Source organism: Conger conger, chromosome 2, assembly GCF_963514075.1.
Source record: "Conger conger chromosome 2, fConCon1.1, whole genome shotgun sequence".
Taxonomy (NCBI): domain Eukaryota; kingdom Metazoa; phylum Chordata; class Actinopteri; order Anguilliformes; family Congridae; genus Conger; species Conger conger.
Window position 1 is genome coordinate 83,977,921 of NC_083761.1, and position 22,975 is coordinate 84,000,895.

General features: G+C 40.8%; 1 protein-coding gene across 1 annotated transcript in view; it reads right to left on the reverse strand.

Annotated features, from left to right (window-relative positions):
* Positions 1-22,975, reverse strand: part of LOC133121409 (Ig heavy chain Mem5-like) — a 42,837-nt gene that overhangs the window by 14,309 nt on the left and 5,553 nt on the right. The window contains exon 3 of the mRNA XM_061230579.1: positions 22,392-22,714. Within this exon, the coding sequence (XP_061086563.1) occupies positions 22,392-22,714 (323 nt within the window). The remainder of the gene's footprint in view (positions 1-22,391; positions 22,715-22,975) is intronic.

The window sequence follows — 22,975 nt, forward strand, 5'->3', positions numbered from 1 at the left end:
GTCTATATCTGTCAGTACTGCACATTCTGTCCTGATGAGGACTGTATATGTCTGTACATTCTGTCCTGATTAGGTCCGCATATCTCTCTATATTCTGTCCTGGTTAGGTCTGTATATGTCTGTACATTCTGTCCTGTTAAGATCTGTTTCTCTGTGCATTCTGTCCTGGTTAGGACTGCATATCTTTCGACATTCTGTCCTGGTTAGGTCTGTATCTATTCTGTCATGCTGTAGAGGGAGGGAGGTTTTTGTAATGAGATGTATCACTGTGACCCCGAGCTACTGCTATAGTACACAGTGTTTAACACCTGTACAAAAACCACGCCTGGGCTGCAATGTTGACTCATATTTTAGATTTTCTAATATTGTTCATGAATAAATTCTAAATGTATATCTGAGCAAGAATTAGTATTTTGATATATGATTTACTATTTAACATTACTATATATTATTTAACAGTCTGTTGCTAGAACTGTGCAAGTTTTTCATCTTCAAACTATGTGCACATTTTCAACAAGTGTATTTTACATACCCCCGCTCTTTTCATTGTCATGTCATTCAGTCTCCAGGTGCAATTCAAAAGAAAATGTGTTTCAAAGAATATTTTCAGAAAAAAGAAAAATAGCTTTTCCATTGCACACATTCCACCCAAAGTACTTGCTGAAATACTCTATACATTATGTCACCTGTTGCGCTGTGGCACTGTACCTGCTGGTAAACACTGGAACAGTGATTGTTCTGTGGAATTAACGCATGGACCATCAGAGTGGCAGTTCAGCCAGCATGTCATGATCATTTTGTGGGTTTTTTGCCATGATGGCTATAATGTGCAATGATATAATTTGGGCATGTCTTTATACAATCTCTCTGAAGATAGATATAACTATTTAATGTGTGTCCCAATTTCAAATCATTATTTTTATGGGCCAAATAGTAGTTTTTTTTAAATCAATTTAATTGATGAATAGTAGACAACAATCGATTAAAATAACTACACAAAATGTGTATCCCTAGTCTGTATATGTCTGTACATTTTGCCCAGGTTCGGTCTGTATGTGTCTGTACATTCTGCCCAGGTTAGGTCTGTATATGTCTGTACATTCTGCCCAGATTAGGTCTGGATATGTCTGTACATTCGGTCCTGGTTCGGTCTGTATCTATTCTGTCATGCTGTGGAGGGAGGGAGGTTTTTGTAATGAGATGTATCACTGTGACCCCGAGCTGTAGTAGTACACAGTGTTTAACACCTGTACAAAAACCACCCCTGGGCTGCAAATGTCTAATTGTGCTCACACTATATTGTCTAATACTGTACATGAATAAATTCTAAATGTATATTTGAGCAAGAATTAATATTTTGTCACGAACATGTCAGCGGTTTTCTCGTTCATGAATGAAGTTAATGGGTTATTTTGTCATTTTTGGGTTTTTTTTTTGCCGTTATGGCTATAATTTTCTTTTTATGGGCCATATACAGTACTGTGCAAAAGTCTTAGGCACCTGTATAACATTCTGTACAGATAAGATACTTTCAAAAATAATTCAATGAAAGGTCCTAAATAAACGTGCAATACATTTTCTATGACCATTTAGTCATTTGGCAGCATAGTTAAAAACTGGATCAAATGAATATTTTTTGGGACCACCCTTTGGCGTTAAAACTGCATCACTTCTCTGATGAACACTTTCCGGCAGTTCTATAAGACAATCAGCAGGGAGGTTGTTCCAAGCATTTTGGAGAACTTGCCACAGTTCTTCTGCAGACTTTGGTTGGCTCCTTGTTTCTGATCTCAGACAGTGTTGATCAAGTTTTTATGTAAACAGTAGTAAATTGCTTGCAGAAATATATTACTTTTTAAAATTAAATACAAAAATGTCTCTGTAAAATTAAATCTTTTGGAAAATGAATATTTGGAAATCTCAAAGGTGTTCTTTTATACTAACACACACAAATAAATGAACATATATATATAATAAAGTCTAGGGTGCCTAACACTTCTGCACAGTACTGGAGTAGTTTTTAAGATGTGCAGTTCAGGTTAGGTCAGGTCTGTATATGTCTGTACATTCTTGGTTAGGTCTGTATCTATTCTGTCATGCTGTGAAAGGTGGCAGGTTTTTGTAATGAGATGTATCACTGTGACCCCCAGCTATAGTACACAGTGATTACCACCTGTACAAGAACCACCCCTGGGCTGCAAATGTCTAATGTGCTCACAGAAGTTTTGTCTAATATCTTTCATGCAGAAATTCTCAGCATTATTTAGTATTTTGATATATGATTTCCATGCGCAGATGTAATATTCACTCTTTACTCTTCATAACAGTCCTTTGCTAGTACATTGCAGCCCTTTCATCTTCAAAATATGTGCACATTTTCACCAAACGGGATTATTATACTCCTTTCACTTTTCCGAGTAAGAATTCCTAATAGGAATTCTGACTTGGCAGTCCTTCCGGGCCTCGCCGTGGTGAAAGCTCCAGGAGCCAGGAAGGGCTACACGGGAGGACACAGCGTTTGGCGCAGAGGCTGGTGCTCTCCGCGCGCACCGCCGCCACTAACCACCGACACCAAACCCACCGCCTGGTTACCGCGGTAACCGGAGAGAGTCACTTAAAGACTGCTCCGGTGTCTGAGCGTACGAACCGCTGTGGATTTAATGGAGGAAATATTTTGGGATTCTGGCAATTGTGAATCGGATATCTTTTTTTCAACAAATGTATTCAGAATTGTGCAGCGGGTAAAGCATCTACATTTCAGGACATAACGTTTTGTTAATGTAAGTATAAAATATTTCTAAGCATAATTGATAATTGAATTAAAACGACGTATATTATTTCCAGGAATTTCTTGTTTAAAGAAAGAAGGCATCCCGCACAGTTATAGCACAGCACCGGCAGGGAAGGACATTGATCTTACATACAATAAAACGGTCTGACCTGGGACCACATAGCATAAAACTAACGTTTGGCTTCATTGAAAATCTTTTTCCTCAAACATTTATTACACAAAATGCACTCTACGTTTTAAATTATGGAGTGTTTTGCATGTACATGGTTTGCCTTCTGCTGCGCAGTACTGGGATGTTCATTGTCAATGTGCACATAGGCCAGTCGGAGGTTTTTGTTCAGTATTGTATCACTGTGGCCACCCCATCCACAGTGGTTTATGGCAGTACAAAAACTGCATGCCTCCACTGCATACTCATCTCACTTGCATACTCTTCTTTGAAGCACATCTTATATATATTCTAGAAAGGTGAGCAGTCCTTTAAGGTGTGAATTCCTGTAAAAATGAAAAATATTCTACTCATTTTTATTTAACCTTCATCCCGATGAATGATCATTGGTGCGTCTAAGATGAAAAAATTCAAGACAATTTCATTATAATAAACTGAATAAAAAGCATTGAGTATTTTTTTCATGAACGCGATTAAAATATCTAAGTGATGTTATGTAATATGGTCTGTCGAACTGTCCCTGAGCAAGACACCTAACCGCTAAATGCTCCTGGCGAGCTGGTCGGTGCCTTGCAAGGCAGCCAGTCGCCGTCGGTGTGTGAGTGTGTGTATGAATGGGTGAATGTGAAGTATCAATTGTACAGCGCCTTGGATAAAGACACTAGATAAATTCCAACCATTTACCATTTACATGAATAGAACACAATTTAGTCTAATAGAATACATTTGTATCCTTTAAGTATCATATTGCATGTGCTTTCTATGGATTTCATGCTGCAAATTCTGTTGTTTTTATCTTAAAAAGGATGTCTTTATAATATATTGCAAATTATGAAAATTCTGTTTAAAAATGACAAATAAGTATGAATGTTAAAATGTAGGCAAATATACCATATGTATCCAAATTTTACATTTAGCAGACAGGAAGTCAACTGCACAACTTGACAATATTTCACCAACTTACACTAAGCAGACTATTCAATTGTCAATTGTCATGATAATTAATCATGAATAAAACATTGTAAACAAGCCAGGATATTGGAGGCGATAAGCCTATTTCCAGCACAAAGTTTTATGAATAAGTTATGCTCATAAGCTCTAGTGACCTGCAGTATTAGCTGAAATAGTGTCAGATATGGCACCGAAAAGCAGGAAGGTTTTTGTCATGGCCTGTGTCACTGTGGCCCCCGTAGTTATCACAGTGATTGACTTCCTTACAAAAACCCACAGGCGTAATATCCCATCTTATCTACCGCCACTCAGTGAGCTAGAGCTCTAAAAATTCACTCAGTACACAAAGCCATCGGGTCACTTCTGTGTCTGTGAAAATTCATCTCGACAGACGAAGCACAGGTACTTTCGCTCCTTTTCATTTCTTGACAATAATGTTTTGGCTGCTGCGATGCCTCCAGGAACAGACACGTGTTTAATGACACAGATTTTTTGTGTCTCACAGTAGTCAAACACACACCATACACAAACAAACTGTCGTTGTTAAATGTCTGCTAAATGACTAAAATGTAAAATTATGTTCCACTCTAGATGATTTGCACCAATTTACACATTTAGGCAATTCAATTAGTGTTGATAAGGTGTATGGATCACACTTGTTCTGGGGGTGGTGCTACGCAAAACGATGTCACTCTTTGGTCCCTTATTTCGATTGTCCGTCAATTCGCGAGTGGATAATGCACATTTTTAAACTTCACTTCACCGTCCGTGCATTGTTGATAGATAGCAAATGTTACTTAGGCTCTAGGGCTATGAGGCAGTACGTAACATCTGTATATTGACCAGATGGAAGGGTGTTGAGCGCATTTGGTGTAAATATTGCAGACCAGAAGTGTGTATTATAAAACAGAGTGTATATTATACAAAAAAGGGTAAGGAGTGCCATTTACAATTCATTCATTCATTATCCTAACCCGCATATCCTGAACAGGGTCGCAGGGGGGCTGGAGCCTATCCCAGCATACATTGGGCGAAAGGCAGGAATACACCCTGGACAGGTTGCCAGTCCATCGCAGGGCACACACACCATTCACTCACACACTCCTACCTATGAGCAATTTAGACTCTCCAATCAGCCTAACCTGCATGTCTTTGGACTGTGGGAGGAAACCGGAGTACCCGGAGGAAATCCACACAAACACGGGCAGAACATGCAAACTCCACACAGAGAGGTCCTGGCCAACTGGGATTCAAACCCATGACCTCCTTGCTGTGAGGCGGCAGTGCTACCCACCGCATCATCCGTGCCGCCGCCATTTACAGTTGTTACTGGTATTTCCACAAAACTAAACACATTTAGGTCACAAGGCCAGGTGACACGGATGTTGCCAAATAAATGAAAAACAAAACCAAACTAGAACCAATGATAGGCTGACTGACTTACTGTGCAACCAAGCCTATCTGACAACAGCAAACAAAACGCAAATCAAACAGGTCGCCGCCACCCCTTTCCTAATGCGTCTATACACAAATTCCACCTACATGTAGCAATGGTGTATAAACACCTCTATCGTGCACACATAGACAAGCTGTAGGAACAGCGAAATTTGAGAGTAGCAGCAAACACCCAGCTTTTATCTTGCAGATGAGGGATGTGATTGCTAGAGGCGGGACCAGGATAATGACGATTGACTGGAGGGACAGCTAATGGAATGGCGAATGGCCACCTGCTGAGTAAAAAGGAGGGAAAAACAGAGGGAACACAACGCACAGCACTGTGGAACGTAACAGCAAACCTGCACTGTTCAGCGACCTAATTACGTGCATATTAGCGAATCGCAGTCTTTTATTATGTCATTGTTTGTAAGATGGTACAATAAGCATAATATGAACGTTTTATCCTTCATGCCACAGTGGCATAACGTGCTTTAAGGTAAATAATATAATCATTTTTAAGATGAAAAGCTCATACACAGGGGTACTCCATGGCCGAGTTTGGGAACCACTGTCCGAGCCCACGATGCGACTGAAAATGCTGTTTATAATATCCACCACGTGAGGGCAGCAGAGCTCCTCATAACAGATAAATACGTCTGAATTAATCAGCCCTGCATCCTTTATGTAACTGACATTTAGTTTCATGATACCGTCAATGAAGATTGTCAAACATTATTACTCACTTATCGTGGCATGTCGTTAATTATTGCCCTCGAAGAAGTCTGCTTAGGACAATTTCTCAATGATCAGATCATCACTGTACGTGAACAAAAGCTCCGGATCTGAACCTTCCTGTTCTTGGTACATCTATAGAATTTCAGTATAAGATACACAAAAACATTCAGTCATTCATGTTTTTCCTGTAGTGACATTCCTGCCAGGATAATGAGACAAGACGGCCCTCTAATGCATTGGAATGCATCACATTGTGCAGATATTCATAGCTATGTCAACTTTAAACTGAACCCGCTTTGTACTCATTTAACTTCCAGATGAATGCTGGTGGAAGAAGTCTGCTGTTTTAATTCTCCTCCAGGTGGGAGCAGCAGTGGTCCTCATAATGGTTATTCTGACCCTCTGAATTTATCTTGTTTTTCTCCATCCTCCAACCCCCAGAGATTTAAACAAATTCAGCCCACAGTATTTCCTATAAAAGCCCCTGAGAATTCTCCTCCCAACACAGGAGCATCACCCGTAAGACAGAGAGAAAGATCTCTGTGTGACTATCGGAGCTATTGTAGCATTAGCAGTGTTGCTAGTGACTTTATCTTATAAGTGCGCATATTTGCTTTAGTGTTTTCAGGATTTACATTTTGAAGAATGTTTAGTTCATATTTGTTCATTTTAACCTGCCATTCATTAAATTTTTATTGAAATCTTACTGCAGATGTTGGAGAGTACTAAATCTTTCTTCATTTCACAGGTGTTGAATGTCAGACACTGACTGAGTCTGAACCAGCAGTTAAAAAGCCTGGAGAATCCCACAAACTGACCTGTACAGGCTCTGGGTTCACATTCAGCAGCTACTGGATGCACTGGATCAGACAGGCTCCTGGGAAGGGACTGGAGTGGATTGTTCACATGGGGCGTACATCCACCAACTATTCCCCGTCTGTTCAGGAAAGATTCACTATATCCAGAGACGACTCCAACAGCAAGTGTGGCCTCAGTTCATCACACTGGAGATATTTCCTGTTCTTCTTCTTCTCCTGTATTATTATGCATTGTGAATCCAGGGAGTTGCCTGGCAGGTGAGGGTGGGACAGTGGAGCCAGGAGCTCCCCAGTACTCAGTACATCACAAGTCACTCTAATGAGAGTGTCCAACACAGACAGCATAGGGCCACTCAGTACAGAAAGCACCCTGATATCCAGTGGTAAACACTAGACCCTGCATGTGTAACACTTACAAACTTTCTTTATTGTGGATCTAATATGTTTTTGATTAATCTCTGTTGCTATGACTGATGCAAAGAATAATATGATCTGTTCAGTTCTGAAATTCAGTAAGAAAGTTATATATTACTATATATCACTATCAGAGCATCTAAAAAATGATCGTAATGGAATTTATTGTATTTAATTTGTGTCATAATGACTGCTCATCTTCCAGCGTAGCCATTGTGTTCAGAGGATTCAAAGCATAATGTTCTTATTCAACAAAATGCATGGAATAAAATCTCAAATGTATGAATATAATGGAATTGATTGTATTGATTGTGTCATAATTGCTGCTCATCTACCATAGTCATTGGCTTCAAATGGCTACCATGGTTCAATGGCTTCAAAGTATATTTTTCTTATTCAACAAAATGCATTTAATAGATTTCTTTTCTCAAATGTATGATGAATGGTGTATAGACGTGGCAGTTGGGATGGGGAATTATTTTTGAATGTACTTATTAAGTATTCCACATTACGGTTTTATGGTATTGTCGTGAGCCACGGACCCCTTGCCGAGCTCAGACCTCACGTTCCCACGAGCAGTACCTCACAATGAGGTGTCTCGGGGACGAACTCAAGTACTCCGAACGTCCTGGAGCCCTGGTAAGTTCTACTGAACTTCCAGCCCAGTCTCGAAGTGAAGGGTGTGATGCAAATCTGGTAATCGATGTCCTGTATTCAATGTATTCCTCTAAAGACTCTTTATCACATATGATTATAGTAAGACATACTTTAGTATAATCAATCAAAAGAATAGAGTTATACAGATTACAGTGTACATATCATCTTTTGCAGTTTGCTAATCACATGCAAGTTACATATACCCCTCTTAGCTCTTTCTAAATTACCTTTCCACCACGATGTTTAAAAATCAAGGTACACCCTTCCTATATCCATCCTCCTCTTTGGCCTTTACCTTATCTTATGGCTCCCCCTTCACGGAGATAAAAGCTACTGAACTTCCATTAATACAATGGGTACGAACACCCCTAAAGTCTACTACTTATTTATATCGTATATAGTATCTTTCTAAAAAATAAAAGACATAAAAATAAAAGGAAACTTATAATGTATTACTTCTATGTATTACTTTTCCTACTTCTACAAGTAATATAGATTATAATTACCACTCATGCCCTAAATATAGCCATCTCGTTTTCTGCGGGATTTGATCCCTCCTCCTTGCTGTGGATGAGCTCTTTGAACAGCTGCATTGGTTTGGGAATCTGGGGCAGGATCAGGACCCAGACTTTCGAAAGACGTGACTTTGCACTTCGTACTTCTCCTGCCTGTTGTCTGGGATGTGCACTGGTATTTCTTCGAACACGTCGGGGGTTTTGCAGTGCAGCCGCAGCATATGCCTCTCCTCACTGACACTGAGGTTAGGGGGGGAGGCTTCAGGTTCTTGCGTGGGTCCAGCAGGAAGGTGTTCTGTAGCGTGGAGGAACCCCGCGTCCCGTCTGTTGGCCTCCAGGTGCAGTTCACGGCTCCAAGCATGTTGTAAAAGCCCTTTAACTCTTTCACCAGCTTTTCTGTATGATGAGGGATGCGCGTGAACACCTCTTCGACATCAGTCCTGCTGTCACAACTCTTGGGCTGAGTCCGCACCGCGTACGTCACTCCTCTCTCCATATCCATATCCTGGAGTGGCGCGCAGAGGGAGCGCGCCACTCCAGCTTGACTACAGCTGTCTTGTGTTGCTCTCTCTTCACCAGCTCGTAGATATCTTCTGAAGCCAAATTCTGGGATCCTGCCCTAAGGTCTAAAAACTTATCCCTTATATATCTTTTTTGCATACAAAAGTGTACCTTTTTTGATAAGAAATGCCCCCATTATGTCAAGCGGGAAGACATTTATCTTTTATATAACCTGTTTTTCAATGACCATATTAATTATTTCTGTTTTTCCAATTGTCATTTTCTCATACCTCCAAAGAACTGTCCCCAATATTTTATTTCATGGGCCCCTCTGGTTTGGGAATTTCCCCCAACTTAATATATGAGTGGAAAAACACTAGCCCTTATGTTGTTTTTAATGAACCTATTCATCACTGGTGTCTGTGTCAGTTTCATAATCTCTCCTTGACTTCCTCCAAACTTTGATTTCATGTAAGCCAGACGTTAAAGCCTGCCACCATCTCAACACACTCTTCAGGTGCCCCTCTCCGCGGCGCCTTAAGGGATCTACAAAGGACATCCAGCTAATAGCTGAGTGTAATTCATCATTTAACTCCTCTATAGTCAGTCCTTTAAATCTATTCGATAAGTTATTTGTGTTATCCTCAGGAAGGCCCTTGAAGCCTCTTAATTTTCTTTCGGTATTGACGTCCCTTCCGTTTTCCTTATTTTTGTTTTTCTTTAGCCAGGCATTGTGCCCCTCCCCTGTAGGGTTGGGGTATTCTCAGTCAGAACTTTAACCTTGCTCCTTAAAACCCTAAATCTAAGTCCCCCGACTTCAGACTCCTCTACTGACAAGTATGGCTGCTCATTCTCTGAACCACATATTTTTCTTCTTACGGGCGTTCTTACTACCACCTCGATGGCGTGTGCGAGGGGTTAACAATGCATTCCTTTCTAACCCATCCCCCGTCAATCTCTCATCAGGGGGGCCTAGGGCCGGGTCCTCGACACCCCCTTCAACCCCTCGCACTAAGCCAATCTTAGCCCGTAAGTGCCTCTCAATTAACTCACATAGCCTTAATATCCAGGTATCAAACGGTAGGGAGTACCAAGTACTAACTGGGCTCCCATCTGTCATCCTCCTCATTGTTTTTTATCATCAACCAAGCCCATGAGCACACCTACCAATGGGAGAGTGTTCTCCTGCACATATGCCTATATGACGTAAGCTGAGGAGAGCACTCACCCCTCCCTTACATTTTTTCTGGTTATCTGTCACAAGAACAATTTATTCTTTTAAGAAGTCCTCTGACTATATGCATGAGAATACATATCTGTATATATAAATCCTAGGTTATATTATACTTTTCTTCCATAATCCCTCCTTTTATCATATAAATGATAACATGTTCAAAGAGAAAAATAATTTGTCTACTTTGCTCATCCTGATACATAGAATAACATAAGATAATCATACTGATTCATAAGATTATCATAGAATAACTATGGAAAATATTCTATATAATTTTCCCCCTTTTGCAGCTTCTAAGCCACACACATAGCAAGCTTATCCAACATTAATGTGCCTGTTTCGTGCCTCACTCCATCGTTAGCCACCTCATTTTAGACAGTTGCACATCCGCAGTGTGCTAATATAAAAACAAAAAATAAAATAATAAAACAATGATGCAACCAATAGTCCCAAAAGCCACTCCTTTACAGGAGCCTCGTATCCAAAGTCCTGTCCATTCCTGAGCGTTGTCTTCATGTTGAAGCAGACGCATTCCAGGCATCCCCGCATGCCTCCTCGCAGCGTGAAATGGGCAACGTCTCTCTCATCCTCAAAGCAGATGATGCACCGACTCCTTGGGATCTTTCCTCCTTCAGGTTCAGGGATACAGCGTGTAATCTGGAAACTGTTCCTTCCATCGAGGAAGGCTTGTTGTTCCAGGAAAGCCTTTATGTACACATCACCACCTCCTGTCCTTGGTTGGTACTTCTCCTTCAGGGGTATACCCCAAACTGTCTTTAAAAATAAAATAATATACAGATAATACAAACCCCTTCCCCACATAGTTCTCCCCGTTCGAGTGTTTTTACAGCTGTCGAGAGGGTACTTTTTTTCTCTTGATTATATATTTAGTTTGTTGTTTCCCTTCAAGGTCTTCGTAGATATACGGAAATATATTCCTGCGTATTGTCACAATATCTTGTTTTTGTATAAGGATAGAATTTAATAATGCTGATACATGTTATGGGTGCGAATAATCCCTCTGACAATGGGTCATTTGGAATGTCTGTATATACAGTCATTGTATTCTCTAAAATTTCTAATTTTTAAATAGTTAATAATATTGATGCATTCATTCTTGTTCAAGATAAAGCATGGGGTGCAGAGACTACCGTATAGGCCCCTGGCCCCCCTCCTAAACCTCACGGTTTTCTCACAGTTCAGACAGGAATCTAGTGGGGGGTATTTGAGGTTGCAGGTGTTAAATAACCTTTTCTTAACTCCAAAAGCAAACAAAGTATTCACTATATGATTACGATACCCTCCTAATTCTATGGGATTTCTGGGTGGTTCTGTTTCATTTGCGAACCCCTCTTTTAGGGCTGTCACTGGGAATTGTGATTCACTGGCTTCCACTTGTTCTTTTTCCACAATCCATTTCCCGGTTTTATTCTGTAAGAGATCAAATACAATTTTTCTTTATTTTATATTATTTTTCCATCCTACCTCTACTAGAATATATAAGTTTTTCCATGCGCTTTTGATTATCTATATTTCCTAGGAACTTAATTCTTTTATATATTTACACGGTTTCGATTAGGCCCGGTGAATAATTTAGGGGTTTATTATTATTATTTTCTATTATCTTTTTTTATGGATATACACTACAAGATTTCTCTTTTCCTTGTGAGAATGGTTATTTATTAACCAGCAGGATTTTCCCAATCAATCTTAAACGTCCAACGGATCAAGTTACATCTCCGTTGGATGCGTAGATTTATGTATACGGTTTGCTGGTTTGGTGAAGGAGGCCATGCAACTATTCTTACACGGGACATCTCTCTTTGGAGTTCATTTTTGAATTTGTAACTTCAGTGTGCGGATTCCTGTGAATCCCCTTCTTTGTTTGGAGGCCCTAGGCCTCAGGTGTCAGTTTTGATTTCTAAGTACACAAGATATATAAATCATTCTCTGGGCTCCTGCCCCTACATTTTGGATTCACAAGTATTTGCATTTCCATGGACATACAACTGAGGACTGTTATTATTTGTGACCCATCGAACACAAGCATGATCAGGTATATCATTTATATTATTTCTCAATACCTGCCTATTAAAAAAAATTATGCATGTTGTATTAATACTAGCCACTTAGTACATTTGTAATTCCATATTTGTATTCATAAGGTGCCTGTTATTGACAAAAAATCAAATCTCATTCAGCATTCAAATTACATTTTGTTATCTTTGTCTGAAATCCTGTCCCGAAATCCGCATTCCAAATAAAACCATATTTTGATTTTAGAATTCAATTAACAATTTGTACTCCTAATGAGTTTAATTACTGTTACTATGTTACCAAGATTCAAATCAAGAGCTCGGAGGAGGGAACTCACCATGGATAGAGCTAACGGTATTGCTTCACCGTTATCCCGCACTCCCAGATTTCCTTCCCCTGATACATTCCCGGTTTGGCTCATGGTTTCATAGGAACTGTTCCAAGTTGCCATTATTCCAATATGCTTGCTTCAGTTGTTTTTCTGCTGTGACTTGTGTCTCTGACTGTTCTAGGCTTTATACCTTATCTGTTTGTGTTTTGGGTAGCCATTTTGGTTTTTGAGGTCAGTATCCTTCACCCCTCTATCTTTTCCTTATGTCTATCTTAGGCCTCCCTTAACAGTTAGTGATTTCTTGCCGGGGTCGTCGGGTCAAGATTTCAGCAAAAGTACGCTGATGCTCATGCTCTTGTTTTTGAGACTCGAGCTTGTGATATGAATACTGTTGTCTATGACGCCTGCACCTTAAGCATACAAAAATGACATATATTATTCCTATGATTAATATTCCAACCCCTATAACCCATACCCAGGGCCCAAACAGGGATTTAATAGTGTCCCATCCCCAGGACATGATATTAGAGGTGGTTTCTTTAAACATATTTACTCCATTATTCACTCCTTGTTTAACTCCTGTCCAGATTGCTCTGATCACATTAGAGACCCCTCCTCTCCCTATAAAAATACGTTTACTTGTATTGCTATAAAGAGTTAAGTTTCTCATCCACTTATATCCTTCGTATACATGTCCTGCATTAATCATCTCCTTCCAAGCTTTCCATACCAGACGCAAGTCGTCTCGAAGGTCACAAGCTGGCTGTTGCCATATTAACTCTTTTCCTCTCTTACAGGTGTTATCTGGGGTTATGACCTCCATATTTTTAAGTAGGGCCCCAGAAGTCTGATTTACTATATACAACCTTTTCCCAAATTTGTCATTAAAATATATTAGTTGAGGCTTAGCTCCATGTTCTTGCTTCCCTGTGTAATTAGTTCTGAGCGGTGGCACGAAGTGGTCAGGGACATAATTTTTAAAATAGTCCTGGTTTTGTGCATTATTCCCTATATCTCCAGCATCGGCCTCCCACCAACCACTCATTAACGTATAATGAATCCATTCTTCCTTGTAATCTGTTTTAGGATCTTTTCCTTTCATAACTTTGTTCCAGTACCAACTTATCCAATTCCTAAGTTGTTCTTCTACGGGCCTATATCTGAAGGTTACGTATTCATCATCTTCCCAGGTGCATGCCATTGTCATTACACCCTTTTTAATGTCGTTTTTAGAGATTGATTTTTCCCTTATATCTTTTTCGTCTTCTATATATACTGATATTGCATACTGTCTCATTTCTTCTATCATCTCCCTTTCTTTCTGAAGTATCTTCTCTACTATTTCTCGAGAAGGTATTACTGTCTTAATCAATAACGATGGCATTGCTTGGATTGTATCAGCAGCCCAAATGCCCTTTCGAAATTTATCTTGACTCCAATAGGCTAATGTACACAGTAAAGTTCTATTCTGATATACATATGTATTTGTCCACCCTAGTTCCTTTTGCATCTTTATTGATTTATCTATTTTGGGATATTGTTGCGGGTCCCCTATATATAGACTAGTGAGTAGTGGTGTTGTGGGTCCCCATATTATTCCTCGTTGTTCTAATTGTGACCATCGAAGTCCAGTGTAACTCGGTAACCCTTTCCTTATAAGCAAGGGGTATCTAAGCTCACATCTCCTTGCCTTTTGAGTATTTTTTGTCGGGACCTCCCGCTTCACTTTATGCCCCAATGAGCTTGGATAATATCGAGTTTGCCTGCCTCTTGAACATTTCTGTTTCCCGTCTGTGTTGATACAGCTGACATCGCATTCTATCATACTGGATTTCCGACCTCCTTGAGTCAAATAGTGACAGCATGTTTCGTTTTTCATTTCCTGACCGCAATTTTCAGTACTATTTTCACTTCCTGGTGATGTCATGTTGTATTCACACCAGATCACATTTATTTCCTTAGTAACGCATGTGTATTGGTAAGGGACTCTATATTTCATTATATAATTTCCTAATCCTATTCCTACTACAAAAATTATTAACCCTAGTATTGCTAACCCTTTCTTTTCCCGATTTTGTCCCTTCTTCAAAGACTCACTGCGCAGGATTTGTCGATTTTTCTTTTGATTTCGGATTTTCATGTACTCTGTCAGCATTTCCTGATCGGAAACACCCGCTGAAGCACGACATTCTCGGCCTCCTTGTGCGTCGTTGCTGAGAAGCATCTCTAGGTCCTCCATCGTTCGGGTTATTTCTCAGTGGTATTGTAGTAGCAAAATCGTGGACGTCCTTGTACTCTGGCTCGGGGTCTGGAACTACAGGTTCAGCTGCTTTTCCGTCAGCGTCTGTAGACAGGGGTTCCACTGAGTGCCTAGCTGAAACAGAGTATACACCTTCGCCAACCCCAACTCTGGTGGTGACTGTTATGGTTAGTGTGTAAAGAGGCCCTGTGGCCTCGTCTTTATCATCAGAATGGTTGCGGCGAGGGTTTATCCGCCCTGTGGCTCCCCTCCGAGATTCCTCAACCACAATTGTTTCTCTCACTTGCCCTTTATCATCAATTAGGCCTTCTGCGCACACAATTAATTGTCTTCTCACCCCTTTTAATATCCCTTCTACAGGGAAAGCATGTAACCTGAAGTATGCCACTTGCCCTACTTTTTGTGCTCTAGCTTTGAACTTTCTCATTAATAAATCTGTATCACTGCTGTACCATGCTCTGGTTTTATGATCCCCAAAAGGTATGTCTAGTATTTCAGCATCTTCTGGTGGGTACAGACAATTTTTAACTTCCTCTTTATAATCTGTTAATCTCCATACTACTCTTCCTTCTCTATTTATGGCTTTTCGCCTAAACCTCATAGGTCTGGTATCTGTCTCTCCCCTTCGGTTAACCATCAGCAGCCAGGTGGGCCCGTAGTTGTATGTCTGTTCAATAACATTTCTTAGTTGGTCGTCTCTTTGTCTACCCATAATGGGCTGGGCATATGTTGACTTTTCCTGACCTTTGGAGGTCTCGTTTTTATCATAGGGGATTAATGCATGAGTGAGGCCCGCTGCTACAGCTGATCCCTCGAAAGTGAGTTCCCTGCACTCATTACATGTCACAAGTTCCCCTTCTGCTGTTTCAAGGCAGCTACATTTTTTCCTAGGCTGCCCCCCCTTCTCAGGCCCCTCTATTTCTCTGGCCATGAGAAAAGTGGTATTTGTCGCAATGCTAATCCTGCACTGTCCACAGACCACTAATCTGTGCATCATTACTACTGGAGAATGCCCTGTCTGGGTTGTCATTCCCCATAGGGCGTCCCCTGGTAACCCCTCTATTTTTGGGGGTACTCTTGCCCCACCAGGTCCCTGATATCCTGGCCTTAATTCATTACATGAACACATGATGCAACAGCCTGGTCCTTTAATTTCTTCCAGCACTGGACAAGGTTTTATTAATTTCTGGCCCCCATGTTGTGCCAGGTCATGACCTTTTCTAGCTGTTAAAACTCTAAATGTTCCCTCTGTCTGTCTGACCACCTTGACCCAGACTTTAGGGAACAAGCTTTTAGGCAGTAAATATTTCTGTGATCCTATCTCCATTATATTTTCTTACACTGTGCTACTGAGGTTATTCCTCCCTTTTTCAATTCTACCGTGTTTTTATCTAACACTTTCTCTACCCTATCTATAGGTCCAAACCTCACCTTTACAGGGACACCTGGTTGTGGGCCTTGATTTCTAGTTCTGACTTGATCTCCTACCTGTAAGGGGCACAGAGGAGCGGTATTTACTACTGGTCTCCCTGTTTCTCTGGTTTCATATTCCCTTTGGAACATTTTATAAAAGGCCGTGCCCCCCCCCGTAGTGTCATAGTCATTTATCTGCTCATGTAATTTTATGAGGTTCTGATCCCAATCCTTGCTATTACAAGTTTTAGCTATTAATCTCTTCACTGTTTGTATCTTCCTCTCTACTATCCCATTTGCTTGGGGATGATAGGGTGGGGAAAATATTCTTTCTATATTGTTTTTGATACACCATTTATTGATAAGGGTATTCTTGAAATGTGCTCCATTGTCTGATCTAATTTCTTTAGGTTTTCCTATTGCCATTACTGTGCTTTCTAGCTTGGCTAGAATCTGTCTCCCCGTACCTTGCCGCAGAGGATGGACCAGGGTGTACCCAGTGCACGAATCAACTATTATCAGTAAGTATCGGTGCCCCCCTGTGGATCGTACTACAGGACCGGCCACGTCCATGCAAATACTTCCCCAGGGTACTCCCGACCTTATAGTTAATCCAGCACTCCACAGGCCGTGTGGTGTATTAATCATCTGGCATTGTGAGCAGTTCTTAACTACTCCCTTCACTACCTCTTTCAGCTTGGGTATATGTAACCTATTCAAGTTCTTAATTACATTAAAAGAGAAATATCCATTCTCTTTATGTATTTTCCGAACCAATGCCTCTCCCTCTGTCGGAGGCGCGACTTGTAGTCCCTAGTAGTCCCTACTATGGGCTATTCTTTATTAGGAAATATACTTCTATATGTGGGTCTGGCATATCACTGACAGCCATTTTCCCACCTATTTATAAATTGATATGTATACTATTACTTTATTAGAATTTACTGTCCTATACAGTTTTCTAATATTGTAACTTATTCTAAATTACTTCGATTCCTTTTGAGTTCGAGTATTTACAGTTTCACTACTTAGGTGTCCAGCACCTTTCTCTTCAGTGCCAGTAATCAACTCGAGACCCTCGAGTAGGAATCCACTCGGGCAGTGCCTCAATAGGCCGTGAGCAATTCTCTGCTGCTCGTGCCCCACGTTGGGCGCCAAAATTGTCGTGAGCCACGGACCCCTTGCCGAGCTCAGACCTCACGTTCCCACGAGCAGTACCTCACAATGAGGTGTCTCGGGGACGAACTCAAGTACTCCGAACGTCCTGGAGCCCTGGTAAGTTCTACTGAACTTCCAGCCCAGTCTCGAAGTGAAGGGTGTGATGCAAATCTGGTAATCGATGTCCTGTATTCAATGTATTCCTCTAAAGACTCTTTATCACATATGATTATAGTAAGACATACTTTATTATAATCAATCAAAAGAATAGAGTTATACAGATTACAGTGTACATATCATCTTTTGCAGTTTGCTAATCACATGCAAGTTACATATACCCCTCTTAGCTCTTTCTAAATTACCTTTCCACCACGATGTTTAAAAATCAAGGTACACCCTTCCTATATCCATCCTCCTCTTTGGCCTTTACCTTATCTTATGGCTCCCCCTTCACGGAGATAAAAGCTACTGAACTTCCATTAATACAATGGGTACGAACACCCCTAAAGTCTACTACTTATTTATATCGTATATAGTATCTTTCTAAAAAATAAAAGACATAAAAATAAAAGGAAACTTATAATGTATTACTTCTATGTATTACTTTTCCTACTTCTACAAGTAATATAGATTATAATTACCACTCATGCCCTAAATATAGCCATCTCGTTTTCTGCGGGATTTGATCCCTCCTCCTTGCTGTTGATGAGCTCTTTGAACAGCTGCATTGGTTTGGGAATCTGGGGCAGGATCAGGACCCAGACTTTCGAAAGACGTGACTTTGCACTTCGTACTTCTCCTGCCTGTTGTCTGGGATGTGCACTGGTATTTCTTCGAACACGTCGGGGGTTTTGCAGTGCAGCCGCAGCATATGCCTCTCCTCACTGACACTGAGGTTAGGGGGGGAGGCTTCAGGTTCTTGCGTGGGTCCAGCAGGAAGGTGTTCTGTAGCGTGGAGGAACCCCGCGTCCCGTCTGTTGGCCTCCAGGTGCAGTTCACGGCTCCAAGCATGTTGTAAAAGCCCTTTAACTCTTTCACCAGCTTTTCTGTATGATGAGGGATGCGCGTGAACACCTCTTCGACATCAGTCCTGCTGTCACAACTCTTGGGCTGAGTCCGCACCGCGTACGTCACTCCTCTCTCCATATCCATATCCTGGAGTGGCGCGCAGAGGGAGCGCGCCACTCCAGCTTGACTACAGCTGTCTTGTGTTGCTCTCTCTTCAACAGCTCGTAGATATCTTCTGAAGCCAAATTCTGGGATCCTGCCCTAAGGTCTAAAAACTTATCCCTTATATATCTTTTTTGCATACAAAAGTGTACCTTTTTTGATAAGAAATGCCCCCATTATGTCAAGCGGGAAGACATTTATCTTTTATATAACCTGTTTTTCAATGACCATATTAATTATTTCTGTTTTTCCAATTGTCATTTTCTCATACCTCCAAAGAACTGTCCCCAATATTTTATTTCATGGGCCCCTCTGGTTTGGGAATTTCCCCCAACTTAATATATGAGTGGAAAAACACTAGCCCTTATGTTGTTTTTAATGAACCTATTCATCACTGGTGTCTGTGTCAGTTTCATAATCTCTCCTTGACTTCCTCCAAACTTTGATTTCATGTAAGCCAGACGTTAAAGCCTGCCACCATCTCAACACACTCTTCAGGTGCCCCTCTCCGCGGCGCCTTAAGGGATCTACAAAGGACATCCAGCTAATAGCTGAGTGTAATTCATCATTTAACTCCTCTATAGTCAGTCCTTTAAATCTATTCGATAAGTTATTTGTGTTATCCTCAGGAAGGCCCTTGAAGCCTCTTAATTTTCTTTCGGTATTGACGTCCCTTCCGTTTTCCTTATTTTTGTTTTTCTTTAGCCAGGCATTGTGCCCCTCCCCTGTAGGGTTGGGGTATTCTCAGTCAGAACTTTAACCTTGCTCCTTAAAACCCTAAATCTAAGTCCCCCGACTTCAGACTCCTCTACTGACAAGTATGGCTGCTCATTCTCTGAACCACATATTTTTCTTCTTACGGGCGTTCTTACTACCACCTCGATGGCGTGTGCGAGGGGTTAACAATGCATTCCTTTCTAACCCATCCCCCGTCAATCTCTCATCAGGGGGGCCTAGGGCCGGGTCCTCGACAGTATGTGTTTTACTGCAGAACTCATCGGGGTGGGTTTTTGTACAGCCTGCTGTAGCTTTGCTGCACTGTGTGTCTCGGGCACAGTAATACACAGCTGTGTCTCCAGTCTGCAGGCTGCTCCCGTGTAAAGACACTGTGCTGCTGGAAGTGTCTCTGGAGATGGTGAACTTGTTCTTTAATGAATCTTTATAAGCAGTGCCTCCACCCGTGCCTATATACCCAATCCACTCCATAGCTTTCCCTGCAGGCTGGCGGATCCAGTGTGTAGCATAGCTGCTCAGTGAATATGAGACTTTACAGGAGATGGTTAAAGGCTGTCCTGGTGTTACTATCATAGAGCCTGGCTGTGTGAGCTCAACACAGTGACTGTCTGTGGGGACAGAAATAAGATAAAGGTTTGTGAGTATCAAACAATATAATTCATGAAATAAACATAAAAACTGTCATAAATCATTTATTTTACATTATTAAAATAAAGCTTTGAAAAATATTTGAGAATAATCTTATATTAAATATTGAATCATGATAAAGCTTGCCCACTTACAAGATAAAGTTCCCAGCAACAATGCGAATGCTACAATTGGTCCCATTGTCACCCACAGATCTCCTTCTCTGCTCCTGTGCTGGGAGGAGAATTCTCAGGGGTTTTTATAGGAAATACTGTGGGCTGAATCTCTGGGGATTGGAGGGAGGAGAAAAACAACATAAATTCAGAGGGTCAGAATATCCATTAAGAGGAGCACTGCTGCCCCCTCCTGGAGGAGAATTAAAAGAGCAGACTGCTTCCTCCAATTTAACACTTTAAATTAGATACGTTATAATGTGTTTTTACCATTAACGTTATCCTCCTGTTCCAGGATAAAAACCTATATTGCTTAACTGAGATTCAAAGTAGAATCCTCTGATTCATTTCAAAAGTCAAAATTATTCTGGATTAGGGATATTCTATGGGATATATTGGTTGCAAGTTGCAAATGCTAAATTTCTATTTAAAATATTGAGCTTGATCAAATAACCAGGACTACATTCTGGAGCATGTTTTGTATTTAGTACATCCCATAGAATATTAGTCAGAAATATTATTCAGACATGCTCTATGCTCTGTACCTAAACCTAGATTCACACTGCGTAATCAAGCTAAAGATGTGAGTTCATTGTGTCTTCCTTTTCAAACGTTCACTCGTTACTCAAGCTGTTGCTCAAGCCGTTGCTCATTAAGAAACTGATGGGACCTCATACCACCATAATTGAATATTTATAATTTCTTTGTATTTAAATTTTAATTGAATTTGTTGTATTAAATGTATTTGTTATGTTCTATAAGATGAATGTCAATGTCCATTTATTAAAAAATATATATAAATGTGTGCTGTAGCTTCATGGTGGAGATACAGGAGAAGAACAATAACAGGAAATATCTCCAGTGTGATGAACTGAGGCCACACAGCACAGCCAGGCACATGCTGCCTGTTAAATCATCTGTGGAGGGTTTCTGTACAGCAGGGCTGTAATCTGTTTCAATGTGGCTCTCGGGCACAGTAATACACGGCTGTGTCTGAGGGCTGGAGGTCTGTGATGTCTGAGTAAGCAATGCTGTTGGATGAATCTTCTGTCACTTTGAAACGACTGTGGAAGGAACCACCGTGGTATCCAACCCATTGCAGCCCTTTGCCTGGAGCCTGTCGAACCCAGTGCACGCTGTAGCTGCTGAGAGAGAATCTAGTAATTTTACAGGAGAGCCTGACGGATTCTCCAGGCTTCTTCACCTGTGGATCAGACTCCGTCAGTGTGGGGTCACAGTGAGCATCTGCAGAAGGGGACAAAGCACAGGTTCACAGCAGTTCTGTAGCCATCGCTGTTTCAGCTGCTGCGAGACAGGAGAAAAGAGGGAATAAAATCAGGGTTCTAACATTCAAAGGCAAACTGTGATGAATACAAAGGCCTCCATTTTATTTCATCCACAGCAACAGAAAGACAGGAAGTGACCCGTGCTGCTCATCAGTGAATATGAGCTCAAACGCTGTGTTTTAAAGAGCGTGGGGATGTTATATTTGCATATCTGCCTCTCGTAACAATTTACATTTACATGCAGTGTATATGTATATAAGTACTTGTTTGGTCCGGATTTTCCAGAAATATTATTCGGATTTTACTAGATTACAGTATTGTAATTTATACTTCATGCATTTAAAATGAAATTAAGAAACTAAATCAGGTGTCAATTGGTGTTTTGATTTCACTTCTTTGAAAAAGTATATGATGATATTTCAAATATTTGCATGACACAGGTCTGACTGACCCATGAATGCAGTGTTTGTGTTCATGATGAATGTAAATTTACAGTGTAATTACTGAAGCTAAAGGTAGCAGTGAACTAGTTCAGAGGGTCAGAATATCCATTATGAGGAGCACTGCTGCCCCCTCCTGGTGGAGAATCAGCAAGCCGCTCAAGTTTTATTCATGAACTTCTGAAGACATTTGCATCTGGATTTTTGGAAATGTGCAATGATAATTTACTCAATTACAGTCCTCCTTTACCCCAAAGAGCATAGACAACTCCACATATCTCTGAAATCTACATACCAATAAAGTATTCTAAAAAAAAATTCCCCTTTTTCAGTGCATTATACTGGAAATAAATGTAATGCTGAAAAACAAATGTAACCGACGGCAGATTTCTGTCTATTTTCATACACAGATTATTTTAGAATAATGGTTTGCATATGACAAAGAATAGGAATGGTTTTATCCGGACCTTTGGACTGACCGTGTCAGTGAAAGAGTGGTAATGTACACATTTACATTTACAGAAGTGGTCCACTTCCACCTGTGGGTCTCTGGCACAGTAATACACAGCAGTGTCTTCAGCTGTCAGGCTGTTCATCTGTAAATATAGCTTGCTGTTGGACTCGTCTCTGGAGATGGTGAATCTTCCCTGAACAGACTGGGCATAATAACTCGAGCTGCTATACTGAGATCCCAACCACTCCAGTCCCTTCCCAGGAGCCTGTCTGATCCAGTTCAAATAGTAGCTGCTGAATGTGAACCCAGAGGCTGTACAGGTCAGTGTGTGAGAGTCTCCCGGTCTCTTTACCACCGCTTCAGATTCTGTCAGGACAATCTCACCCTGAACACCTGTAATTAAAATAAACGTGAGATTTTAGCTGCGGAACATGGAAGAAGCAGAGAGAGAGAGAGAGAGCGAGAGAGAGAGAGAGCGAGAGAGAGAGAGAGAGAGAGAGAGAGAGAGAGAGAGAGAGAGAGAGAGAGAGAGAGAGAGAGAGAGAAATCCCTTTATTTACATCTATTCATATTTTACAGTCCGGGTCTCCTGTATCATAACTCTAGATTAGATACATAAAAATGAAAATAGAAAATAATAAAAAAAATAAAGAAAAGAATAAAAGAAAA